General features: G+C 46.9%; 5 protein-coding genes across 5 annotated transcripts; 1 reads left to right on the top strand and 4 right to left on the bottom strand.

Annotated features, from left to right (window-relative positions):
* Positions 1 to 483: 483 nt before the first annotated feature.
* Positions 484 to 1,294, bottom strand: TERG_04228 (uncharacterized protein; the record flags this gene model as incomplete). The annotated part of the gene is made up of 2 exons (XM_003235127.1): positions 484 to 623; positions 676 to 1,294. 2 exons carry the CDS (start codon positions 1,292 to 1,294, stop codon positions 484 to 486), a joined length of 759 nt encoding a protein of 252 aa, XP_003235175.1.
* Positions 1,295 to 2,883: 1,589 nt separating this feature from the next.
* Positions 2,884 to 4,274, bottom strand: TERG_12118 (uncharacterized protein). The gene has a single exon (XM_047751125.1). The coding sequence runs from the start codon at positions 4,211 to 4,213 to the stop codon at positions 3,848 to 3,850; it is 366 nt and encodes a 121-aa protein (XP_047606209.1). The 5' UTR covers positions 4,214 to 4,274; the 3' UTR covers positions 2,884 to 3,847.
* A 905-nt stretch (positions 4,275 to 5,179) lies between these two features.
* On the top strand, positions 5,180 to 9,634 carry TERG_04227 (uncharacterized protein; the record flags this gene model as incomplete). Its single annotated transcript, XM_003235126.1, has 3 exons — positions 5,180 to 5,564; positions 5,614 to 6,083; positions 6,140 to 9,634. The coding sequence occupies 3 exons, from the start codon at positions 5,180 to 5,182 to the stop codon at positions 9,632 to 9,634; spliced, it is 4,350 nt and encodes a 1,449-aa protein (XP_003235174.1).
* Positions 9,635 to 10,259: 625 nt separating this feature from the next.
* On the bottom strand, positions 10,260 to 12,350 carry TERG_04226 (uncharacterized protein; the record flags this gene model as incomplete). Its single annotated transcript, XM_047748219.1, has 9 exons — positions 10,260 to 10,461; positions 10,541 to 10,634; positions 10,695 to 10,935; positions 11,001 to 11,091; positions 11,152 to 11,367; positions 11,433 to 11,699; positions 11,743 to 11,797; positions 11,859 to 12,006; positions 12,096 to 12,350. 9 exons carry the CDS (start codon positions 12,348 to 12,350, stop codon positions 10,260 to 10,262), a joined length of 1,569 nt encoding a protein of 522 aa, XP_047604196.1.
* A 1,219-nt stretch (positions 12,351 to 13,569) lies between these two features.
* Positions 13,570 to 18,527, bottom strand: TERG_04224 (ABC transporter; the record flags this gene model as incomplete). The annotated part of the gene is made up of 4 exons (XM_003235124.1): positions 13,570 to 15,049; positions 15,105 to 17,803; positions 17,872 to 18,352; positions 18,406 to 18,527. The coding sequence occupies 4 exons, from the start codon at positions 18,525 to 18,527 to the stop codon at positions 13,570 to 13,572; spliced, it is 4,782 nt and encodes a 1,593-aa protein (XP_003235172.1).
* Positions 18,528 to 19,857: the final 1,330 nt, after the last annotated feature.

The raw sequence follows: 19,857 nt of genomic DNA, 5'->3' as shown, positions 1-19,857 counted from the left end.
TGACAACGAAAATGGCTGCCTCATGTAACCAGCGGTGAACGCGAACAGGGTGGCCGGATAGAAAGATAACAGTATCAGTTACGAGCTGCGTGTAACCGAAAATCCTGCAAACGAGGTATGCGCTTCTTATAGCTGCCAAGATGCAAAAGTTGCAGACAACAATCAAAGCAATGTACATTCAAGCAAGGGTGCTGGGGATAAGTGGGATGGGAGAAAAGCGAGAAAAGGAAAAAGAGAAAAGAGAAAACTCATGACCTGCCGGGGTCTGGCACCTCTTGTTGTTACCTCAATAGATGGTAAAAAATGCTGAAACATCATGCGACGCAGATACTGATAAGTCAGAAATGTGAGGCTATCTTTAGCCTAACTAGTGTACGGGCATATACAAGGTAGATTTGGGGAGTGATGGATCAGAATCTAGAAGACAAATGTGTGTGTAAACAAAAGGAAAGCAAAGGGACATCCATGTGTTCATTTCCATCTTCAGAGGTGGCTATCAGGGGACTTAAAGAGAGCGCCGTAGGTACCATCCTGGAATTTTCGTAGTTCCCTCTTTCCTTCGCGTAGGTCCCCGGCCTCTGGATCGGCTCTGATGGTTACCACCACGCCGTGTCTGTCGATCCCTACTCGGAAATGTTAGAAGGAAGGAATAGTATTCTAGATAAATGGGCTTACTTTGAGGAAGTGATCGGTGAGGAACCCAGCGAGGTGGCTTGAAGCATCGTTGCATTATATCAGAAAGGCAATACTTGTCCCTTTCCCTCGGACAAGAAAATGCAATAAGGCCCACAATCAGCGCCAGGTCACCTGTAAGGTGGGTAAAAGGGACCGGGCTGCAATAGCTATCGTTATATGTGTCTGGGAGAAGTTCTGGTACCCAGTCGCGAGACCCTCGCCCTGCAAGTGTGTAGCTGGTAGCTGAGAAGGTAGCTATTGACAAATTCTGTCTCTCGTCGTTCTTGAAGCGTAGTCTTCTCCAGGTCTGCTCTGTCTGCTCAATATGATTTTGCATGCTGTCGTTGTTTCGACAGTCCACGGGAACTGCAAAGAAGTATGATGTTGTCGATCTATAGAGAAGACTGCACACAGCAAAATCACTGTCTCCATGATTTTTTGCAGGAACCACACGCTCTGGAGTTCTTTGTAACCATCCGGTGGAATATAGTGTACTATAAGTACATTCGTGCGGAGGTGACCACAGCCCATCACCATCAAACCGTAGGCTTTCGTTGTCCGGCTGTATGTAATCCACCTTGAATAGGAACCGTAGTGACTTGTATCTTTCGTCACCCATTCTCTGATCAGAAGGAAGACACAGCAGATTCCGATCAAGGAGTGCGGCGCCAACACAGGAAGTAGAGGTTTATCGCGGGGCGAAGGAGTTTTCTGGACACCAAGGCTCCGTTGCCCTTCCTTAGAAAGTTTGGGGTTGGATAGAAAGGTTTTGGCGGCTTCTCTCAATACACGGCACGATCGCGACTAGATGTCAATTCCATTGAGTTTGTTCTGGGGCCGAGTTTTAAACTTCTTATAGCGCTTTGGACACTTATCAAAGAGCCGCATAGAAAAGCAGACTTAACCAATATTATTGCTCTGTGTTGTTTCCCAGGAGATTATCGAGACCTTGCATCAAGATCTGATTGCAGTAATGGATCCTCCTTGCGTTTCACCTTGGTGTGGTAATGGCTATCATGTGCGCATGAAGAACCTGCGTGGATACCCAATCGACGGCCGAGCCATGAGCTAGATGTACCATTTTTTTTTCCCTCTTCCCTCTATCGGTGAGAAGGGTTGATGTTATGAGAGAGCAAGCCACCAAGCGTGAGTTATGTCATGTCAGCCGAAGCCGAGCTTTCCATCACGAAGTGAGGGGTATGACAGGCTTTGGATTGCAAAGGAAATGTGGGCGACTGTGGTTGGATTGTCGAGAACACGCGGGGCCACTTCTTATCGACTCTAAGCGGAATGACTTTCAGGTAAGGCCTGGAAATCGTGGTTCGGTACTCACCAGCCGCGGAAAAACTGAGTAACTTTACCCCTGTCAGGGGTCGACTCGTCCTTTGTTTGCGCAGCGATGATGAACGCTGTGATATTGACATTGAGGAGTTGGAAGAGGACTGTCGGAATCAATTCATATCAAACTTGACGGGGTATCATCCTAATATTAAAACCAGCCCCATGCTCCTAGAGGGAAAGCTCCCATGGGGACATGACTAATTGATGCTTGGGCGGTGATGTCTTCATGCATGATGGCCAATAGCATGGCCAGTTTCACCGAATCCCAGCAGGTGAAGAATCCCAAGGCTGCCACTTTGTTGTTTTCAAGGTAAAAAAAAAAAAAGGACAGTTGCTGCATAAAATCAACAAGAGTGAAGAATCCAACATACGGTGAGCGTTCGATTGCGAGCTTCGGACGACGGTCATGGCGGTTTTATATGGCCCAGCAAGACGGCAATGAACGCTGCAGCAGGTGATGAAGTCGGGCCACTTGGCGCAGCAGGCACATCAGCCCCATTTTTCTCATCTGCTGGACGCCTGGACGCCTGGACGCCTAGATGTCTATCTAGCAGGATGAGCCACTGAGCGTTGCGAATTCCTGATCCCAACGCGAACGATGCCGAAATCGATGCTTGATAGAGAATTTGACAGGGCCATCATTGGTCGCCGAACGGCCTAGATCACTGATAGACCATGATAGGCATTGATCCCGCTCGTACCAGGCACAGTTCCCCAATGCCCAAATTGTTGATATCCTGACTCTGACTTGACACGATTGGAAGTCGTTCAGGTGCGCGAGTTCGCGGGCCACGTGATTGGTTAACTAGGTAGGTAGTTAGTTAACGGCCCGGTCCACGGCTTTTTACCTGGACACTGGGCCCGGATACACCGTAACTAACTAGATTAGTGGCTTAACTCGTCTCTGGGGACCTTGACTTTCGCAAGCTGATGGAGATCCTCAATCTGGGTGCTGCTGTCAAGGCCCTTTTAACTGTGAGATATACCCACGCCCATTCTGTTGCGGAATAATTACTTCATTTAAGCCATGGAATATCCGGATAATGCCCTCTTGTTGATTAACTAGGTAGCGCTATGGTGCTCTTTGCCACGAAGAATTCCCTAGTTCCAACAGGTTAGAGACCATGTAGCCATACAAGGCCGACCTGGTAACAAGGGCGGCGGAGTGTCCTCAGTCGGAGATATAAACACAGTCTCCCTTCGGCGCCGTCATGACTACCGGCCAATCATACCCCAAAACCCTGCCCTACCTCTCGCTTGGTAAAAGTAATATAGCCTTTGATAATTGTTTAGCCATGAAGGTCCTTGCTAATCAAGCTTGAAATAACATGCCTCGGGCTTACCAAGGCTAAGGTATGCCACTTTCAGAAGTAGAGGCGATGCACCTCTTTATGATTATGTATTTCTATAGCCACAGCTAATAGTGACTCTTCTGCCACATGTAAGCTCAGGATATTGATATGTGCGCCTTTTCATCTCTGGCTTAGACTTCGTGATTGCGGCTAACCCTGTTCCTGGTCTAGAATGACTAGGCTCCTTAGCACCCAGGCTGCTACAGGGTAGTTACTGTAAAGAAAACAGTTAGACTACTATTTTGGTCGACGGAAGGAGAAGGTCCCTTTTTACATCCACTGGAATGTAAAGCCTGAAATCAGGTAATTGTATGACGATAATTCCGGGAAATTATACTAATAAGCAAGATTATAAACAGGCGAAATACGGTATCTTGGGGCAACTACACGATGCGTGATTTGGCCTAATGATTTCCTACTATGGGCATTTTTTCTTTATCCGATGCGGCCCCACCGTGACACTTATCTGATAACCATGATCAGATAAAAATAACTTTGATCCTGAGATTACATAATCTCCTTAAACCTTCGTGACTCGTTTTTTTTAGGTTTGAGCAACGACAAGCCTTGGAAACTCTCAAATCCCGATAACTAATAACGAAAGCGGCCGAAGAACCAAAGCTGCGTTGATTCCCACCAGGTAAACAGAAAAAGAAGTCAATACGGCAAACAATGCCAACAGGAGACGTTGCCCGTCCCTTCATACCCGCTACAATGCACGAATACCGGTGAACACCTGACCTTGCGCCTTTCCCTGCCCATAGCGCCTTCGCGTGCGCCTGAAACGGGGCCAGTTCCCCTTGTGTTGGTGTAACACGCCCCTCCGTATTTTTTGTGGCCGCCATGCGACGGCTTGACCCCTGATTTGATCCCACTCAACGCGTCTTCCCCTGTCGTATTCCGCCCATGCCTCGCCTTCTGCTTGGTTGTTTTGCAGCAATATTCACTGCCAAGCTGACTAAGGAGACGCCCTAGACCCCTTTCAGTCTCCGGCCAACTCAATATGCTGACTCAGCGGTCTTTTTAGCGTGCCCGGACTTGTTTCTGATGCCGGGACGGCGGACGAAAAAAGACGAGGAGCAACTTTGACATTTATTATTTCTGGCGCTGGAGAAAACGCATGAGCCGGAATGCAGCACATCATGTCACGTCTCATCTCATACCCTGGAACAGGGGCAGAGGTCTGTATGGCCAGGATGCCTCTGTCGGTTGAGTCAAGCTCGTCACGGATATGGCTCGCGGAAGCCGTCTTGTAACTTTTGGATATACCGGCTATTTCATCCGGCCGTTAAAAGGCAGCAAGTTGGATCAGCCTTCATTAAAGTATTAGACTGGCCTAACAAGCTCCAGAAGTAATACGATGTCAGAGCACCAGCCAACAGCTTTGTCCTCGGGCAAAAGTGGAACTGCTCAAGATATGTCACTCCTTCGGCCTTTTCAAGTCCGAAGTTGAGTTCTTTTCCGGCCCCACAATATGTTAAGTAAGAAACTGAAATCTCTCTCAAATACGTTGGATCAATCTTGCTTTCTCCCTTTCTTTTCTCCTACAATATATATAATTGGAAGGCGTCGCTACCTTTGTCGCTTTATATATATAGGGCAACAAGGTTGGCTCACCCCAGGTGGCTCTGTCTGATATACAAAGGAGTTCCTATACCTTGTTTCTTTCTATAGTTCTTTTGGCACCAATATTTGATTGGTTTGGCCGTTTCCAGGCTACAAATTACCCACCTGAAACCAACACGACTAGAATAATATCAGCTTATGCCTCTAAACCTTCGGCTTTGATACCCGACGGAGGATAGAAACTCATGGCGTCCAATACCGTGGGAGCTAATCCTTCCAAATCTGAAAATCCTAGCGAAGCTTCAGACTCGGATACAATCTTCGCCAGCTGTGATTATGAACGTGAGCGAGAGAACCTTAGGAATGCTAATCTTCAAGGCTTGACTCAGCCAACGGGAGGTGTTGATGTACAGAAAGCCGAGGAAGAATTTGCTGTTTTAAGCAAGGAGTTGTCAAGGATCTCAGAAAAATCAAAACGGCCATTTATTCAAGAGCAAAATAGCCTAAATGAAAAAGGCTCATACGATGTTGAGAGTGGTTCTGAGAGCAAGTCAGCCTTCGACTTGGAGGCTGCCCTTCATGGTTCTCGAGATGCAGAGGCGGCCGCTGGAATACGGCCAAAGAGGATCGGTGAGTACTTTACATGCCTCTTTAATTCCTTCTTACTAACGCTATGGAGGTGTTATCTGGGATGGCCTCACTGTCCGTGGTATGGGGGGAGTTAAGTACACGATACCTACCTTCCCTGACGCCGTTATTGGGTTTTTCAACCTACCGGCCACGATTTACAGCATGTTGGGCTTCGGGAAGAAAGGAGAAGAATTCAAGATTCTCAAAAATTTCAGAGGTGTGGCTAAACCAGGTGAAATGGTTCTGGTCCTGGGGAAGCCATCGTCAGGCTGCACAACATTCTTAAAAGTTATAGCGAACCAGCGGTTTGGGTATACTGGTGTCGATGGCGAGGTTCTATATGGCCCCTTTGATTCGGAGAAGTTCGCGAAGCGTTATCGTGGAGAAGCTGTCTACAACCAAGAAGATGATGTCCATTACCCCTCCCTTACTGTGGAGCAGACTCTCGGCTTCGCATTGGATACCAAAATTCCTGGAAAGCGTCCAGCCGGCCTGTCTAAGCTTGCATTCAAGAAAAAGGTAAGTTCTTAGGAAACCTAAAACCTTACCTATAGATCACTAACTTGGTTACATAGGTTATTGATCTCCTACTCAAGATGTTCAACATCGAGCATACGGCAAATACCGTCGTTGGCAATCAATTTATCCGTGGAGTTTCTGGCGGAGAGAGAAAGCGTGTTAGTATTGCTGAAATGATGATCACCGCTGCCACAGTTTTGGCTTGGGATAATACTACCCGTGGCCTGGATGCCTCTACTGCTCTCGATTTCGCCAAATCGCTTCGTATTATGACAAACATATACAAAACCACCACCTTCGTTTCGCTGTACCAGGCTTCCGAGAACATATATAATCAATTCGATAAAGTTATGGTCCTGGACCAAGGTCATCAAGTCTTCTTTGGACCCATTCATGCGGCGCGTGCTTACTTCGAGGGACTTGGCTTCAAGGAGAAACCACGCCAAACCACGCCCGATTACCTTACTGGCTGTACAGATCCTTTCGAAAGAGAGTATAAGGATGGACGAAATGAAACAAATGCACCATCTACTCCTGCTGAACTGGTTAAAGCCTTTGATGAATCTCAGTTTAGTGAGGACTTGGACAAGGAAATGGCCCTCTACCGTTCTACCCTCGAGGTGGAGAAGCATATCCAAGAAGACTTTGAAATAGCCCATCATGAAGCCAAACGAAAATTCACATCGAAGTCCTCTGTTTACTCGGTTCCATTCCACCTTCAGATTTTTGCTCTGATGAAACGCCAGTTCTTGATCAAGTGGCAAGACAAGTTCTCACTTACTGTCTCTTGGGTCACGTCGATCTCAATTGCTATCACTATCGGAACTGTCTGGCTGAAACTGCCAGCGACTAGCAGTGGTGCCTTCACACGAGGCGGCCTTCTGTTTGTCTCCCTGTTGTTCAACGCCTTCAACGCATTCGGCGAACTTGCATCGACTATGGTTGGACGACCTATTATCAACAAGCAACGAGCTTTTACATTCTATCGGCCAAGTGCTCTATGGATTGCTCAAGTGGTAGTTGACATGGCTTTCTCGTCTGCTCAAATTTTTGTCTTCAGTATCATTGTCTATTTCATGTGTGGACTTGTTCTGGAAGCAGGAGCATTCTTCACCTTTGTCCTCATCATCATAACCGGATACCTTGCTATGACACTGTTCTTCCGTACTGTCGGTTGTCTTTGTCCCGACTTTGATTATGCCTTGAAGGGTGTCTCGGTGCTAATATCGTTCTACGTGTTGACATCAGGCTACTTGATTCAATGGCATAGTCAAAAAGTCTGGCTTCGATGGATCTTCTACATCAACCCGCTGGGCCTTGGGTTTTCATCCATGATGATCAATGAGTTCCGCCGCCTTACTATGAAGTGTGAATCTGATTCACTCATACCGGCCGGACCGGGATATTCAGACATCGCCCATCAAGTTTGTACCTTGCCTGGCAGTAGCCCTGGATCGGCCACTATACCTGGCTCCAGTTATATCGGCCTTGCATTCAATTACGAAACCGCTGACCAGTGGAGAAACTGGGGTATAATTGTTGTATTGATTGCTGCATTCCTATTCGCCAACGCTTTCCTTGGTGAGGTCCTTACGTTTGGGGCTGGTGGAAAGACCGTCACATTCTATGCCAAAGAGTCCAATCATCTTAAGGAGCTCAATGAGAAGCTGATGAAACAAAAGGAAAACCGACAACAGAAGCGAAGTGATAACTCTGGGTCAGACCTTCAAGTTACATCAAAGTCTGTATTAACCTGGGAGGATCTTTGTTATGAAGTTCCCGTTCCCGGAGGCACACGACGACTTCTAAACGGCATTTACGGATATGTTGAGCCAGGGAAGCTTACTGCCCTTATGGGTGCAAGCGGCGCCGGTAAAACAACACTTCTTGATGTCCTTGCTTCGCGGAAAAATATTGGAGTTATAACTGGTGATGTTCTCGTTGATGGCCGTCCACGCGGCACTGCATTTCAGCGAGGTACATCATACGCTGAGCAGCTCGATGTACATGAAGCTACACAGACCGTTCGTGAGGCTCTTCGTTTCTCTGCGACACTTCGCCAACCTTATGCAACCCCGGAGTCTGAAAAATTCGCCTATGTCGAAGAAATAATTTCACTCTTAGAGCTGGAAAACCTCGCAGATGCAATTATTGGCACCCCTGAGACCGGACTGTCAGTCGAAGAACGAAAGCGGGTGACTATTGGTGTAGAACTAGCGGCCAAACCGCAGCTTTTGTTGTTCCTTGACGAGCCAACTTCAGGCCTTGACAGTCAGTCCGCATTTAATATTGTTCGATTCCTTCGAAAGCTTGCTGCCGCTGGTCAGGCCATTCTCTGTACCATCCATCAGCCTAACTCTGCCTTGTTTGAAAACTTCGACCGTCTCCTTTTGCTACAACGCGGGGGCGAGTGTGTTTATTTCGGTGACATCGGTAGAGATGCTAATGTTTTAATCGACTACTTCCACCGAAATGGTGCTGACTGCCCTCCTAAAGCCAATCCTGCTGAATGGATGCTTGATGCAATTGGTGCTGGTCAGGCTCCCCGCATCGGTAACCGAGACTGGGGTGACATCTGGCGCACCTCTCCTGAGCTTGCAAATGTCAAAGCCGAGATTGTTACTATGAAGTCGGATCGAATTCGCATAACTGACGGCCAGGCAGTCGATCCAGAATCAGAGAAGGAATATGCAACCCCATTATGGCACCAGATAAAAGTTGTGTGTTATCGCACGAACTTGTCCTTTTGGAGATCACCTAACTACGGTTTCACTCGCCTTTACAGTCATGTTGCTGTTGCTTTGATTACCGGGTTAACGTTTTTGAATTTAAACAGTTCCAGAACGTCCCTCCAGTATCGAGTCTTCGTTATCTTCCAAGTCACCGTGCTGCCAGCCTTGATTCTAGCTCAGGTGGAACCCAAATATGACTTATCTCGTCTGATTTTCTACCGCGAGTCAGCAGCAAAGGCCTATCGGCAATTCCCATTCGCGTTGGCAATGGTTCTCGCTGAACTTCCATACAGCATCCTTTGTGCTGTGTGCTTTTATCTACCGCTTTACTTTATGCCTGGGCTCTCCAACGAATCAAGCCGGGCCGGGTACCAATTCCTCATGGTTCTAATTACTGAGATATTCTCTGTAACCTTAGGACAAGTGATTTCGGCTTTGACTCCAAGCACATTTACAGCCGTTCTTCTGAACCCACCGGTTATTGTCATCTTTGTGCTACTATGCGGCGTCGCGATACCAAAGCCCCAAATACCTAAATTCTGGCGTGTTTGGCTCCATGAGCTGGATCCTTTTACTCGACTTGTCAGCGGCATGGTTGTGACCGAACTCCATGGACAAGAAGTTAAGTGTACAGGCCTAGAAATGAATCGCTTTACTGCGCCATCTGGTGAAACCTGTGGCTCCTACATGGAGAAATTTTTTGCCAGCAACGGACCTGGCTATTTAGCTAGCAATGCCACTGATATGTGCGAGTATTGTGCTTATAAGGTTGGAGATGAATTCTACAGGGCATTCGGGATGTCATTTGATAACAGGTGAAGAGACCTCGGCATTTTTGCGGCCTTTATTGGATCGAATTTACTACTACTATTTATTGGGGTAGGTATAATATTCTTTTTTGTCAAACGTGGAGGACCTTTCTTTGCTAACGAGCATTTTTTAGTCCCGATATCTCAATTTCAACCGACGGTAAATGTCTCCCGCCGATTGATACCCGGTGTGCAAATGTTTTCGTCTATTCTTTGGCTGCATATATATACATCCTCGAGCTTTAGACTGTTTAATACTTCGGCCGTTTGTTTGACATCGCTGAGTCCGGGTATATATTAGATAATACTGTTAGATAGCATTCACAATACATATATGATATTTCCCCCATTTCTTAGAATCATTTTCTGCAGATTATTTACCATTTAGGATGCCTTGATATCCATAACCTATATTGTGAGATAACTTTGGAGACAACTGAATCTGCATGGTGCGCTATAGATAACAAGATTATTGAGTACAACAAGCGAATAAAACAAGTATATATGCCTACAGTCTAGCTGCACTCAATATATATATCGGAAACTATTATTTATCACAACGAATCAGTAATGTAAGTAGAAAGGGAACATTGGGATCCTGGGATGTTAGGTTTGTATAGTTGTGTCGGGAAAACCTACTTGAGATTCTCTCTGTCCGTCATATCGGAGAATGCGGTAGAATCGAGGTTCCGGCCTTCCAATCCACCTTCTTGTTGGGATTGTACATCGTCGCGCCTTTTATTCTCTCTCCATAGAAGGAAACCCAGAAGCGAGATAACAACGACTTCAATGAGGTGTGATACTATCATTGACCAGATGCCGAGTGGGTATGAAGGTCTATATGAAAGGTTTATTGATTAGTATAACGCCCAGGTGTCAATGCCAAAGCGCAGATACATGGAATGGTATTTCGTACGATTGTTCTGAGATATAGAAAAATGGACCAGCTATGTTGCCAGTGCAGTAGCCCAAGAACAACACGGCGTTGGTGACCACCTTTTTTGTGTGGCCTTCACGGATTTTATGCGATCAGTGGTGTGAAAATCCATACAGGAAGAGAAATCGCTTACCAGCCGTGTTAGCAATTTGCATACTGAGCACTAAGACGAAAGCAGCATTGTAAGGGCCAGTCAAATAGTAGCATATCAGTCGTCCAGCTTTTTGGTCGTGGGCAAGGAACCGAAGTCCAAATGCACCTGCTATGTTTGGTAGAAGAAATAGGATAATAAAGAGACATCGTCGGTTCTCAAATTTGTTATTTAGGTATACACAGAGTAAGATAGACACCGCAATGATAATTCCGTATGGTATCTATAGCGTTCATCGGGTAAGCTTAAAGGAAAGTAACTGGTTTGGTGCGACACAGAGGGACGTACCTGCATTAAAGTAGTAACAAGGGTGGAAAACCCGAAACCATGAATTATGATAGTTCCAAAGTTAGATATACCCCCGTTGGGAATGTTGCATCTGCAAGGCATTATTAATATGAGTGCGTAACCAGGGTAATGGCTGAACCAAGTTACTTACACTACTCCAAGAAGGAAAAATAGATAAAGTTTGTAGTCGAGAAAGGCCTCCTTTATCTGATATGGCTTGAGTTGTTTGTTTTCAATCCCTGTTTGATTTGATCGGACACGCTCAACAGCCCTGCGCCGATCCCTTTGATTGAGAAACGGTGCTGTCACCGGGGAATCAGGGAGGAAGAGGAATATAACAATTCCCCAAGCGCAGCATAATGCACCACTAAAATAGGATGTTTAATAACCTCTGGACAACAGTAAGGCTGAGAACTGAGAAATTCAACTTACATGATAATGAATTCATATTTCCAAGATGGCAAATCTCCTTTGATACTTCCAATTCCATAACCAAGGAGACCGCCTATAGCTATCCCAAATCCATTCGCGGTATACCACAAGCCTAGTCGTACGGGTTGTTCCTTTCGGGTGTACCACATGCTTGTAACAAGGAGAAAGCCAGGGTCAGAACATGCCTCAGCTGCACCAGCAAGAGTACGAAGAACTGCAAGGGCAGTAGAATTCTTGCAGGCTGCTTGGAGCATTAGGAAGAAGCCCCTATAAATGAGAAGTTTTAGTGCTGAAATTCAATAAATAGGACAACAAAGGCAAGCTTAAAACGAACCACATAAAAATATTTACCCCTAGATATTTACCTGTTGGAGTTGAGTAGTGTTAATAGTGCAGTATAGAAAAAGGAAGAATTAAATTACATACCAACGGGATACCTCTGCAACATAAAATTGGTAGGAAGTGCCCATACCAAAAATCCAAAGTAAAAGAGGCTGCTGAGCCAGCTGTATTGGGTCCCTTTGAGATTCAGGTCTTCTCGAATTCCAAATATTGCTGCATAGCTCAAAGTTGTCTAGCAGCCACCAAAATGATCTCTTAGTTCGGGCCTTATACATTCAATGGAAGATAAATTCGAACGTATCTACCCCTGAATCCACTAACCTTGTCAATGTAGAAGAACGCATAGCAAACGGCGAGGTAAGGGAGAATCATCAAGTCGATCTTCCATAGTAGCCTTCGTGCCTCTTTTGGATCAACATATTCATGAAGGTCTTCTGGGTTCGTGAAGAGGGCCATAGCGGTATCGCCATCCCCGGACTTGGAAACCTTCCATTTGGACTGAGGTGCCTGTAGTGGTCCAGCGTTCTCTATCTCCGAACTCCACGCTTCATTTCTGTCTCCTTGTTTGGCTTTCATGATGAAGTTGTCTGTTTTGTGTGCTGTTAAGTAGAGTTCAACCGTGGAAGAAGACGGTACCCGGTATATGTACAATCCAACGGTCACGGCCGAGCTGAAATTCTCGGTCTATCTCAGATTGTGTAACTGTGATCCATGCAGCGTCCATTCAAAACAGTAGTTTCATTGGTGGCTTCGATCGTCACCCATGAAAGGGACATAGATGCACTGGAAGACGAGTAGCGATTGAGTGATATCAGTGGTCTGATAAACCTTCTGGCTGCATGATGCCGCTCCTTGACCTCCATAGGGGGTAACTAGCTCTCCACTTCGTCTACGGGGTTCTCCAGCAAAACCTGGGGTAATAAGTTAAAAGGAGGCTCTCGGTAGACGGCTGGGATGGATGTGCCTCTCGGCTAGAACAAAGGGCGTATTCCTTGTGGTAGCAGTGACCTGCGGCTGATGACATCGGCGACGTCTCTCGTTAAACTGCTGGCAACGGACTTGAGGCCTCATCCTGGGGGAGGTGGAAACGGAGATGACGCCGGTCTGAAGATTTTGTATTAAGCTGGGGTAGCAGCTTAACCGATGGCCATAATTAGCCTTTCAAGCGTCGGCCATTCAATATATTAGGTACTTTTCTGGGTTTGAACGAGCTGGATGGCGATGATGCCGTTGGAGTTGAAATGGCTGGCATTTCCTGAAACTGCCGGCACAAGAGATTGAAGGGTGCCTGAAGCATCATTGACAGATAGTAATTGTTCGAATATGTGCGAATTAGTAGCCATTCAATGTACGTGGTGGTTAGCTCTTCGTCTCGGCTGGCGTTGGAGTTGGCTGGCCGCTGTTCCAAAGACGAGCCCGCTGAAATTTGCGGTGGCCGTTTGAGCGGAGCATTTCCGCGCTTTCATGAAATACCTAACATCCTAAAAGGTACATGGCGACTGTAGAAGCAGTGATAGACTTGACGCCACCATTATCTAGTAGAGATGGACGGTGGACACGAAAAGAGTGATAATAACGAGATAAGAAAAGTTGGAACACGCAGTAGAAGGAGAAGGATATGTTTACTTCTATCGTAAATGACAAGGCCCTCATGGACGGGTCTCTAAAAGGAGAGATGTAACTACGTACAATTTTAGATGGTAGCATTAAATTTCATGAAACATGAAAAGAAAGGAACAAGTGGATGTATGACTGCCATAAGCAAACAACACGGGTATCGAAACACTGGAAAACATTACTCTCCTTCCTCCTTGATGTTATGCTCTCCAACTATGGTCAAAAACACCTGGTCAAGAGTAGTTTGGCTGACGGAGTAATAAGCAAAACCAAGTATCTCCTTGCTCTGTTCGAGAAGCGAAAACAGCCTGCTGGTACTGATTTCCCCACTATCATTGTCTTCATTGCTCCATCTGGTCACTGGAGAGTCTGTGTAGATATTGTCGTCTTCATCCGGTTGGTGCATTGGTGAATGCGATGTACCCTTGTTTGAGAGGGAAGATGAGTTGCTAAGGCTGAATCGCAGTTGTCCGTGGTACGTCTTTCGCTCAACAGATGCACCAGGAAGTGTGCTTACGACCCAATCACGAATTTCTTCCATGTCTGCCATGGAGGTATGCGGTGCATTCTTATGAACGATATGGACGTGATATGCATTACCATGGCGGCGGCGTAGGTCGTCGGTGGTGCCAATGGCAAGCATTCTTTTGGCCATAATACCAGCGCGGGAAGCGAGTGCATCTGCCTCTTCCATGGAATGCGTTGTCAGGACTAACGATCGGCCAGGGACAACGGACTCGAGAGTGCGCCACATAACTCGCTTTGAAGCAGCGTCCATACCGGATGACGGTTCATCTAGTAGTAGTACTGTCGGGTTGCCCATTAGAGCGATTCCGAGAGACAGCTTTCTCTTGTTTCCGCCAGAAAGTTGCATGGCCATCCTGTTCCCATATGGTGTCAGGCCAACAGCACGGATGACTTCACGTACGTTGTGCTCGACGTCGGGAATACCACGAATGCGCGCGTAAAATCGAAGGTGTTCCAACACGGTCAGTTGATCTATAGCATCAAACTGTGGGCAAACACCCATGTGGGATCGGGCAGTAGCTCGTTGTGTAGTAACAGGTATATTTTCGATAAATATTTCTCCATTGCTGTTAGACGGTTGGATGTCTCCTCGGATCAAACTGATAGTGGTGGATTTCCCAGCTCCATTAGGGCCTAAGAGTGCAAATACTTCGCCTCGGGGTACTCCAAAGGTTACATCCTCGACCGCTGTGAACTTTCCAAATGATTTGGTCAAGTTGACAGCACGAAGGCCATCATTGGAACTTGACACACGTTGAAGTTCATTTCCAAGGTTTGGGTCACCGCTGACTTCTTTCTCTCTGTCAGATTGCTTCTTTTTAGTGAAGCGGCGGAAGGACAGGCCAGAATCCCAGAACAAAAGCACACCGAATAATACCAATGCCTGCAAAATGAGGTAGAGAATAGGACCACCGTATGCGGTAATGTCTCCGGGGTAACTGACTATCTCTTTGTCCCGGCAAATAGTGGAGAAGACATTCAGCGCCACGAAGAGGGCACGGATCACATTGCCAATGGGCGATATGGCAGCAATGGCAAAGTGGACGACTAATAGGAGATTTTGTACCTGGTCTGTAGGGGCGTAGGTGACGACAGACATGTATGCAATCAGATAAACAAGGAATAATATCCTAGTGGACTGTTAGCAATGCATTAAACTTGAAAATTCAGAGTGAAATTACTCACGCTTGACCTCCGGCAGCAAAGGCAAAGGCAGCAAGTTGGGATGCGGCAAACACCGAAATGATATAAGCGAACAAGGTCGACGTGATGGCGTAAAGGAGGAAGACAACAAAGAGATACTCCAGATGGTACCAACTAGCGGAAACGGCTCTGAATATTACCACCATTATAACAGTCGATGTCAGGGCAATACCAAAATCAAACGACAGATAAGACAGCCATAACGGAAGACTTCTAACTCCATTGCTGTAGTGCAGATCTCTGACATGTCGAAGTTTCTCGATAGTAAGATAGAGGGAAAAGAACGCTGGATAGGCGGATAAAGCAAGACCCAAGTATATAACAAGCTGGAGCGTACTTGAAGCTGATGATATCCATGGGACTTCAAGAATCTGGTACTGGGTAGAGATGGAAACGTTATTCAAAAGGTTGTTCATCTGATTCTGCAGAATCGAGGCCAATGCAGGGCCAGAACTGCCTTGCCATGCAAATGTCGGCGGCGAAGTATCATCTCCAAGATAGAATCCACCTGGAGTAACGTTTCGGAAGTTTGTGGCTATATAATCGTTGAATTCCTTAAGAGAGTTCACGATGTGAGTGCCCTCTCGCAAAGCGTCTGTAACATTGGCTGGCAGTGAACCACCGCCGGCGCCTCCTATCCCTCCGCCAAGTGACAGTAGACTCCCTGCCGAAAGCTTGCTACTGGGCCCAATTACCAATTTCAGCTTCACTTGGTTCAAGATGGAGTTGACGTTTGATTGAGAAAATGCGGCCGGTCCGGTACAGACTGGAAGTTCATAGTCTTTCATGAGGAGAGATACCAGTCCGGCAGCGATAATGGGGAGTAGGAATGCGGCGATGGTTGGGAAGTAATTCCGGCGAAGGATGGTGGCTCTTTTGCAAAGGAGGACCCAGGCTTGCCGGGCCATGCCGATACGACGGCCTGTAAGGAGATGCGGTGTTTGGTCAGATCCCTTGCCAGTCTTTCCGTCATCTTCCCAGTTTTCGGCTTCCTTATAGATTTCCTCAGCGACCTTTAGAAAAACATCCTCGATGGTCGGGCCACTGACACGGTACTCAGTGATTCCATTTTCTTCCAACTGGTTAACAAACCTAGCTGCCTGCGAGGAATCCGCAACGGTATAGATAACCTGGTCGTGTAGAATTTCAGTCCGCAATGTCTCTGGCAAGTGAAGCTTTTCGGATGTAAGCCCCTGGTAGACATATATTCTATAGCCAGATCCAAGCTTGTGCTTGAGCTCAACACTAGAACCTTCCGCCTTAAGAACGCCCTTTGATAAGATGGCAATGCTATCTGCGATAACATCGGCTTCGTCAAGGAAGTGAGTGGTTAGCAAGATGGTTCGTTTCCCACGTTCAGCCAGGAGAATGTCCCAGATCTTTCGTCGAGAGATAGGGTCAAGGCCAGATGAAACTTCATCAACGCAGCAAACAGAAGATCCACCAGTAAACATCATGGCCAATTGTAGCTTCCTCTTCTGTCCACCAGACAGAGTTCCGGCACGAGCATTCAACTTCTTGTCAAGGTCACAAGCGGCTACAAGTTCAGCAATGTCAGCTTTGCTATCTGCCTTGCCGAGTGTCTTTAGGCCGTTGAAGATTGAAATATGCTCTTGAACTGTAAGCTTATCCCAGATAACATTCTTCTGTGGGCACATGCCAAACCCACCAGCATGTTCTGGGTAGGCCACAGAAACTTCACCGGATGTAGTCTTTGAAACTCCTGATATGGCGTCAAGGGTAGTTGATTTTCCACTGCCGTTCGCCCCGAGAAGAACCATAATTTCTCCCTTGTTAACATTAAGATTAAGGTTATCGACAGCCAAAACAGTTTCACGTCGGCTTCCGAATATCGGCGCGATTGTTCTATGGAACCAGCTTGGTTTATACTCCTTTGTGAAACCATTGAGGATAACGGCATAGGGCGCCAAATCCGATCTTATGCTTTTTCTGCATTTAGACCCGGTGCCATGGAGCAAACGTTCGACAACGGCAGCGAGGATGGGGAAGAGTATGATATGGATTATAGCAAATATCCAAAGGACGATACCGGGGATGCTCCAAGGGCTTTCTGGAGCGCTCTTCACGAGATTGGTTGCTTGGTCTTGCCGCTCCCATCTTGCCATGAAAACGACAAAGTGGATGAAGTTCATGGGTGGGAAAAGAAGGGACAATATTGCAACAGCAGCAGAGCTGGAAGGATGGACGACTTGAGCAATGATACCGAGCCCTAGGGAAGCGATAACGACCGTAATTCCACTTAGCTGTGCCTTTTTAAAGAAAGACGCTCCGAACAATGCAAATGATGCTAGGGATAGGCCGGACAGGAGTTGGAAGATGATCTGGATGCCAACAGAGGTTTTAGTAAACACAACGGCTTTTAGTATTATAGCCATTGCTATCCATCCCGGAAGGTAGATAAGGTCAAGGGCGAGGTGAACGGAAAGGAAGCGTGCAGCTTGAGACTTCCAAGGGCTCGTGGTTGGGATCATGCAGTCAATGAGCTGGGAGAGTCCCAACTCTCGCTCAGTTGCAACGATACCGGTTAACTGATAGGTAATGCCGATGCTACCCACGAGGAATGCGATACCCAGAATACTGATAATGGTTCCAGTATATCTGATACGGTTATCCTTGATCCGTTCCTCTTCAGATTTTGATGTGTATGGGTATTGAAAGACCTGAAAGCATATTTTATCTGGTGTTAGTTGTGATAGGATATTTGGGCCAAGATAAACCATGAACGGACCTGCTTGCCAACTGGGCCATGAGTTCCATTGACAGAAGCAATGGCCCAGTCAATTTCATGTTGGAACGGGAGGATATACGTCTGGGCATCGTTGGTAGTCGATTCGACATCGATGTTCTTTCCGAGAGCCCCATCCGCCTTGATGGTGTAGTTCCATCTGCCACCATTCCCCTCAGTTGGGGAGGAAGCAAAGACGGCTACGGCTACACAGGAACTCGTGCCCAAAATTGAGCTTTTGCATACGTCCTGGACGGCATTTGTCGACGACAAGACGGTAACCGTTTTGCCGCTTGCACGGACCGGCATGGAAACCCGCTCGATGACCCTGCCAATGTCACCATCTTCGAAGCCATTATTGACAAAGACCACATTTGTCCGTGAAGAGGAAACCGCCTTCAGGGCCTCGTCAAGGGGCAAAATGGGAGTAGACGGTGCAATTCCATATTTTGATGGAACGACAAATGAGTTTCGAGCGAACGATCTAGGCAGACGAGTAAGTTGATATGTCAAGATCCGATATGCAGAAGCACGAACAAGAAAGCAATAAAAATGACTGGCAGCACGAAAGCTCGCAGTGGCGTTGTAATGTATGGTCGAACCAGCGCAAGCAGGAAGTTCTTTTTGACCAACGACCAGACCTGCCTGGTGAACGCCATCGTTGTGGCAGGCCTTTTTTTTTTTTTTTTTTTTCCTTTTCACTCCAGCCTTGGTAGTATCAAGAAATAAACGATATTGAATTTTGACTCAACGTATCATCATAAATGGACGAAAAGTATCTTTAAATGTGTAGCGACGCTATGGAATGGGTATAAACCGGCATATATATGGCGGCTATGGCTGTCTTGTTCGAGATATCAGTTCAAAAGAAAATGCGCCGATGACGCGCGGAGAGCGTGGCGGATGTCCCAGGGCAAAGAGCAGGCCAAGACTTGAGCATTAATTCATTCCAGATGAATAAGAACAAGAGGCAGAAGTATCTCCTGGGCCTGAGTTCCTATACGAGTGACCTTGCGTTGCGAGAAGGATGCCTTGATGGAGTTCCCGGATGGTTTTGGAGCCGAAGCAGGGCTAAGTGGACCGGGGAGGGTTGGCATTATTTTTGTGATGCCGACAGACATATGTCAAGGGCTGCCCTCCTATCTCATAGCATATGTAAGACTACATGCATGGGAGCTTGTCCCCTTGGGCTTAATCAAAATCCTTCGTCTGGAAGAGAGTCGCCTGGGGGCAAGTGATTTGATATGATCCTCCGGCTGGCTGTTTGCCCTGGGTGAAGCAGCCATCACGGCCGGCGCGTAACAACACGACACCGGCAACACGGCGAGCAATATGCGGTGATATAGAATCAAGTCGTCGTCAGCAACGGCCGGCTATCTAGTGACGAAAGCCCTTCTCCAGGGTTGATGATCGTGTCTTTTGTCTTCGTGTTGGGTGTTGGAAGCTCTCCTGGCCGTGCATAACTAACTTCTCCTCTCGCCCGTAAGGCTGCTCGCTAACGGCCTTTAGCAGCTTCAGGGCTGTGATGGTGACGATGCCCTTGTCTCTAGCATTTGCATTGCTAATAATAATATTAATGCAGGCTTGTCCAAGTCATGCTCTTTAGAAGGTGTTGGACTCACCGTCAGGCGCAGTCGACGGGTTTCTTTGTCTCGTTCAGATGCGAGCTGCCGGTCCGTCTGTTTGTTGATATACACGACCACTGGCAGGATGACGATGAAAAGACTGCGCATCTGACGGCATAGAAAACCCCTCGAGTCTCATATCTTGTAAGACCGTACGTGTAACCGACAGAAGATGCTCTCCATTGCTCCTGTTGCACTTCGCTAACCAGCAAGACGAACATAACAATCTACGGAGCAAAACAATCTAGACGAAGGCTCTGAGGAACAATGGCGAGTAGCTATCTGTCCAGTGTGCATTATGATCTAGCCTGAAAAGCAATATGAGCAACTATCATCGACGGCTATCAGCTAATACTCTTGACTG

This window comes from Trichophyton rubrum (genome assembly GCF_000151425.1).
Source record: "Trichophyton rubrum CBS 118892 genomic scaffold supercont2.4, whole genome shotgun sequence".
Lineage (NCBI taxonomy): Eukaryota > Fungi > Ascomycota > Eurotiomycetes > Onygenales > Arthrodermataceae > Trichophyton > Trichophyton rubrum.
The sequence above is the reverse complement of the archived record's forward strand: the minus strand, read 5'-3'. Positions and strand labels throughout refer to the sequence as shown.

Coding starts and splice junctions, on each gene's coding strand:
- TERG_12118 (XM_047751125.1), bottom strand. CDS start 4,213: ATGGCGGCCACAAAAAATACGGAGGGGCGTGTTACACCAACACAAGGG.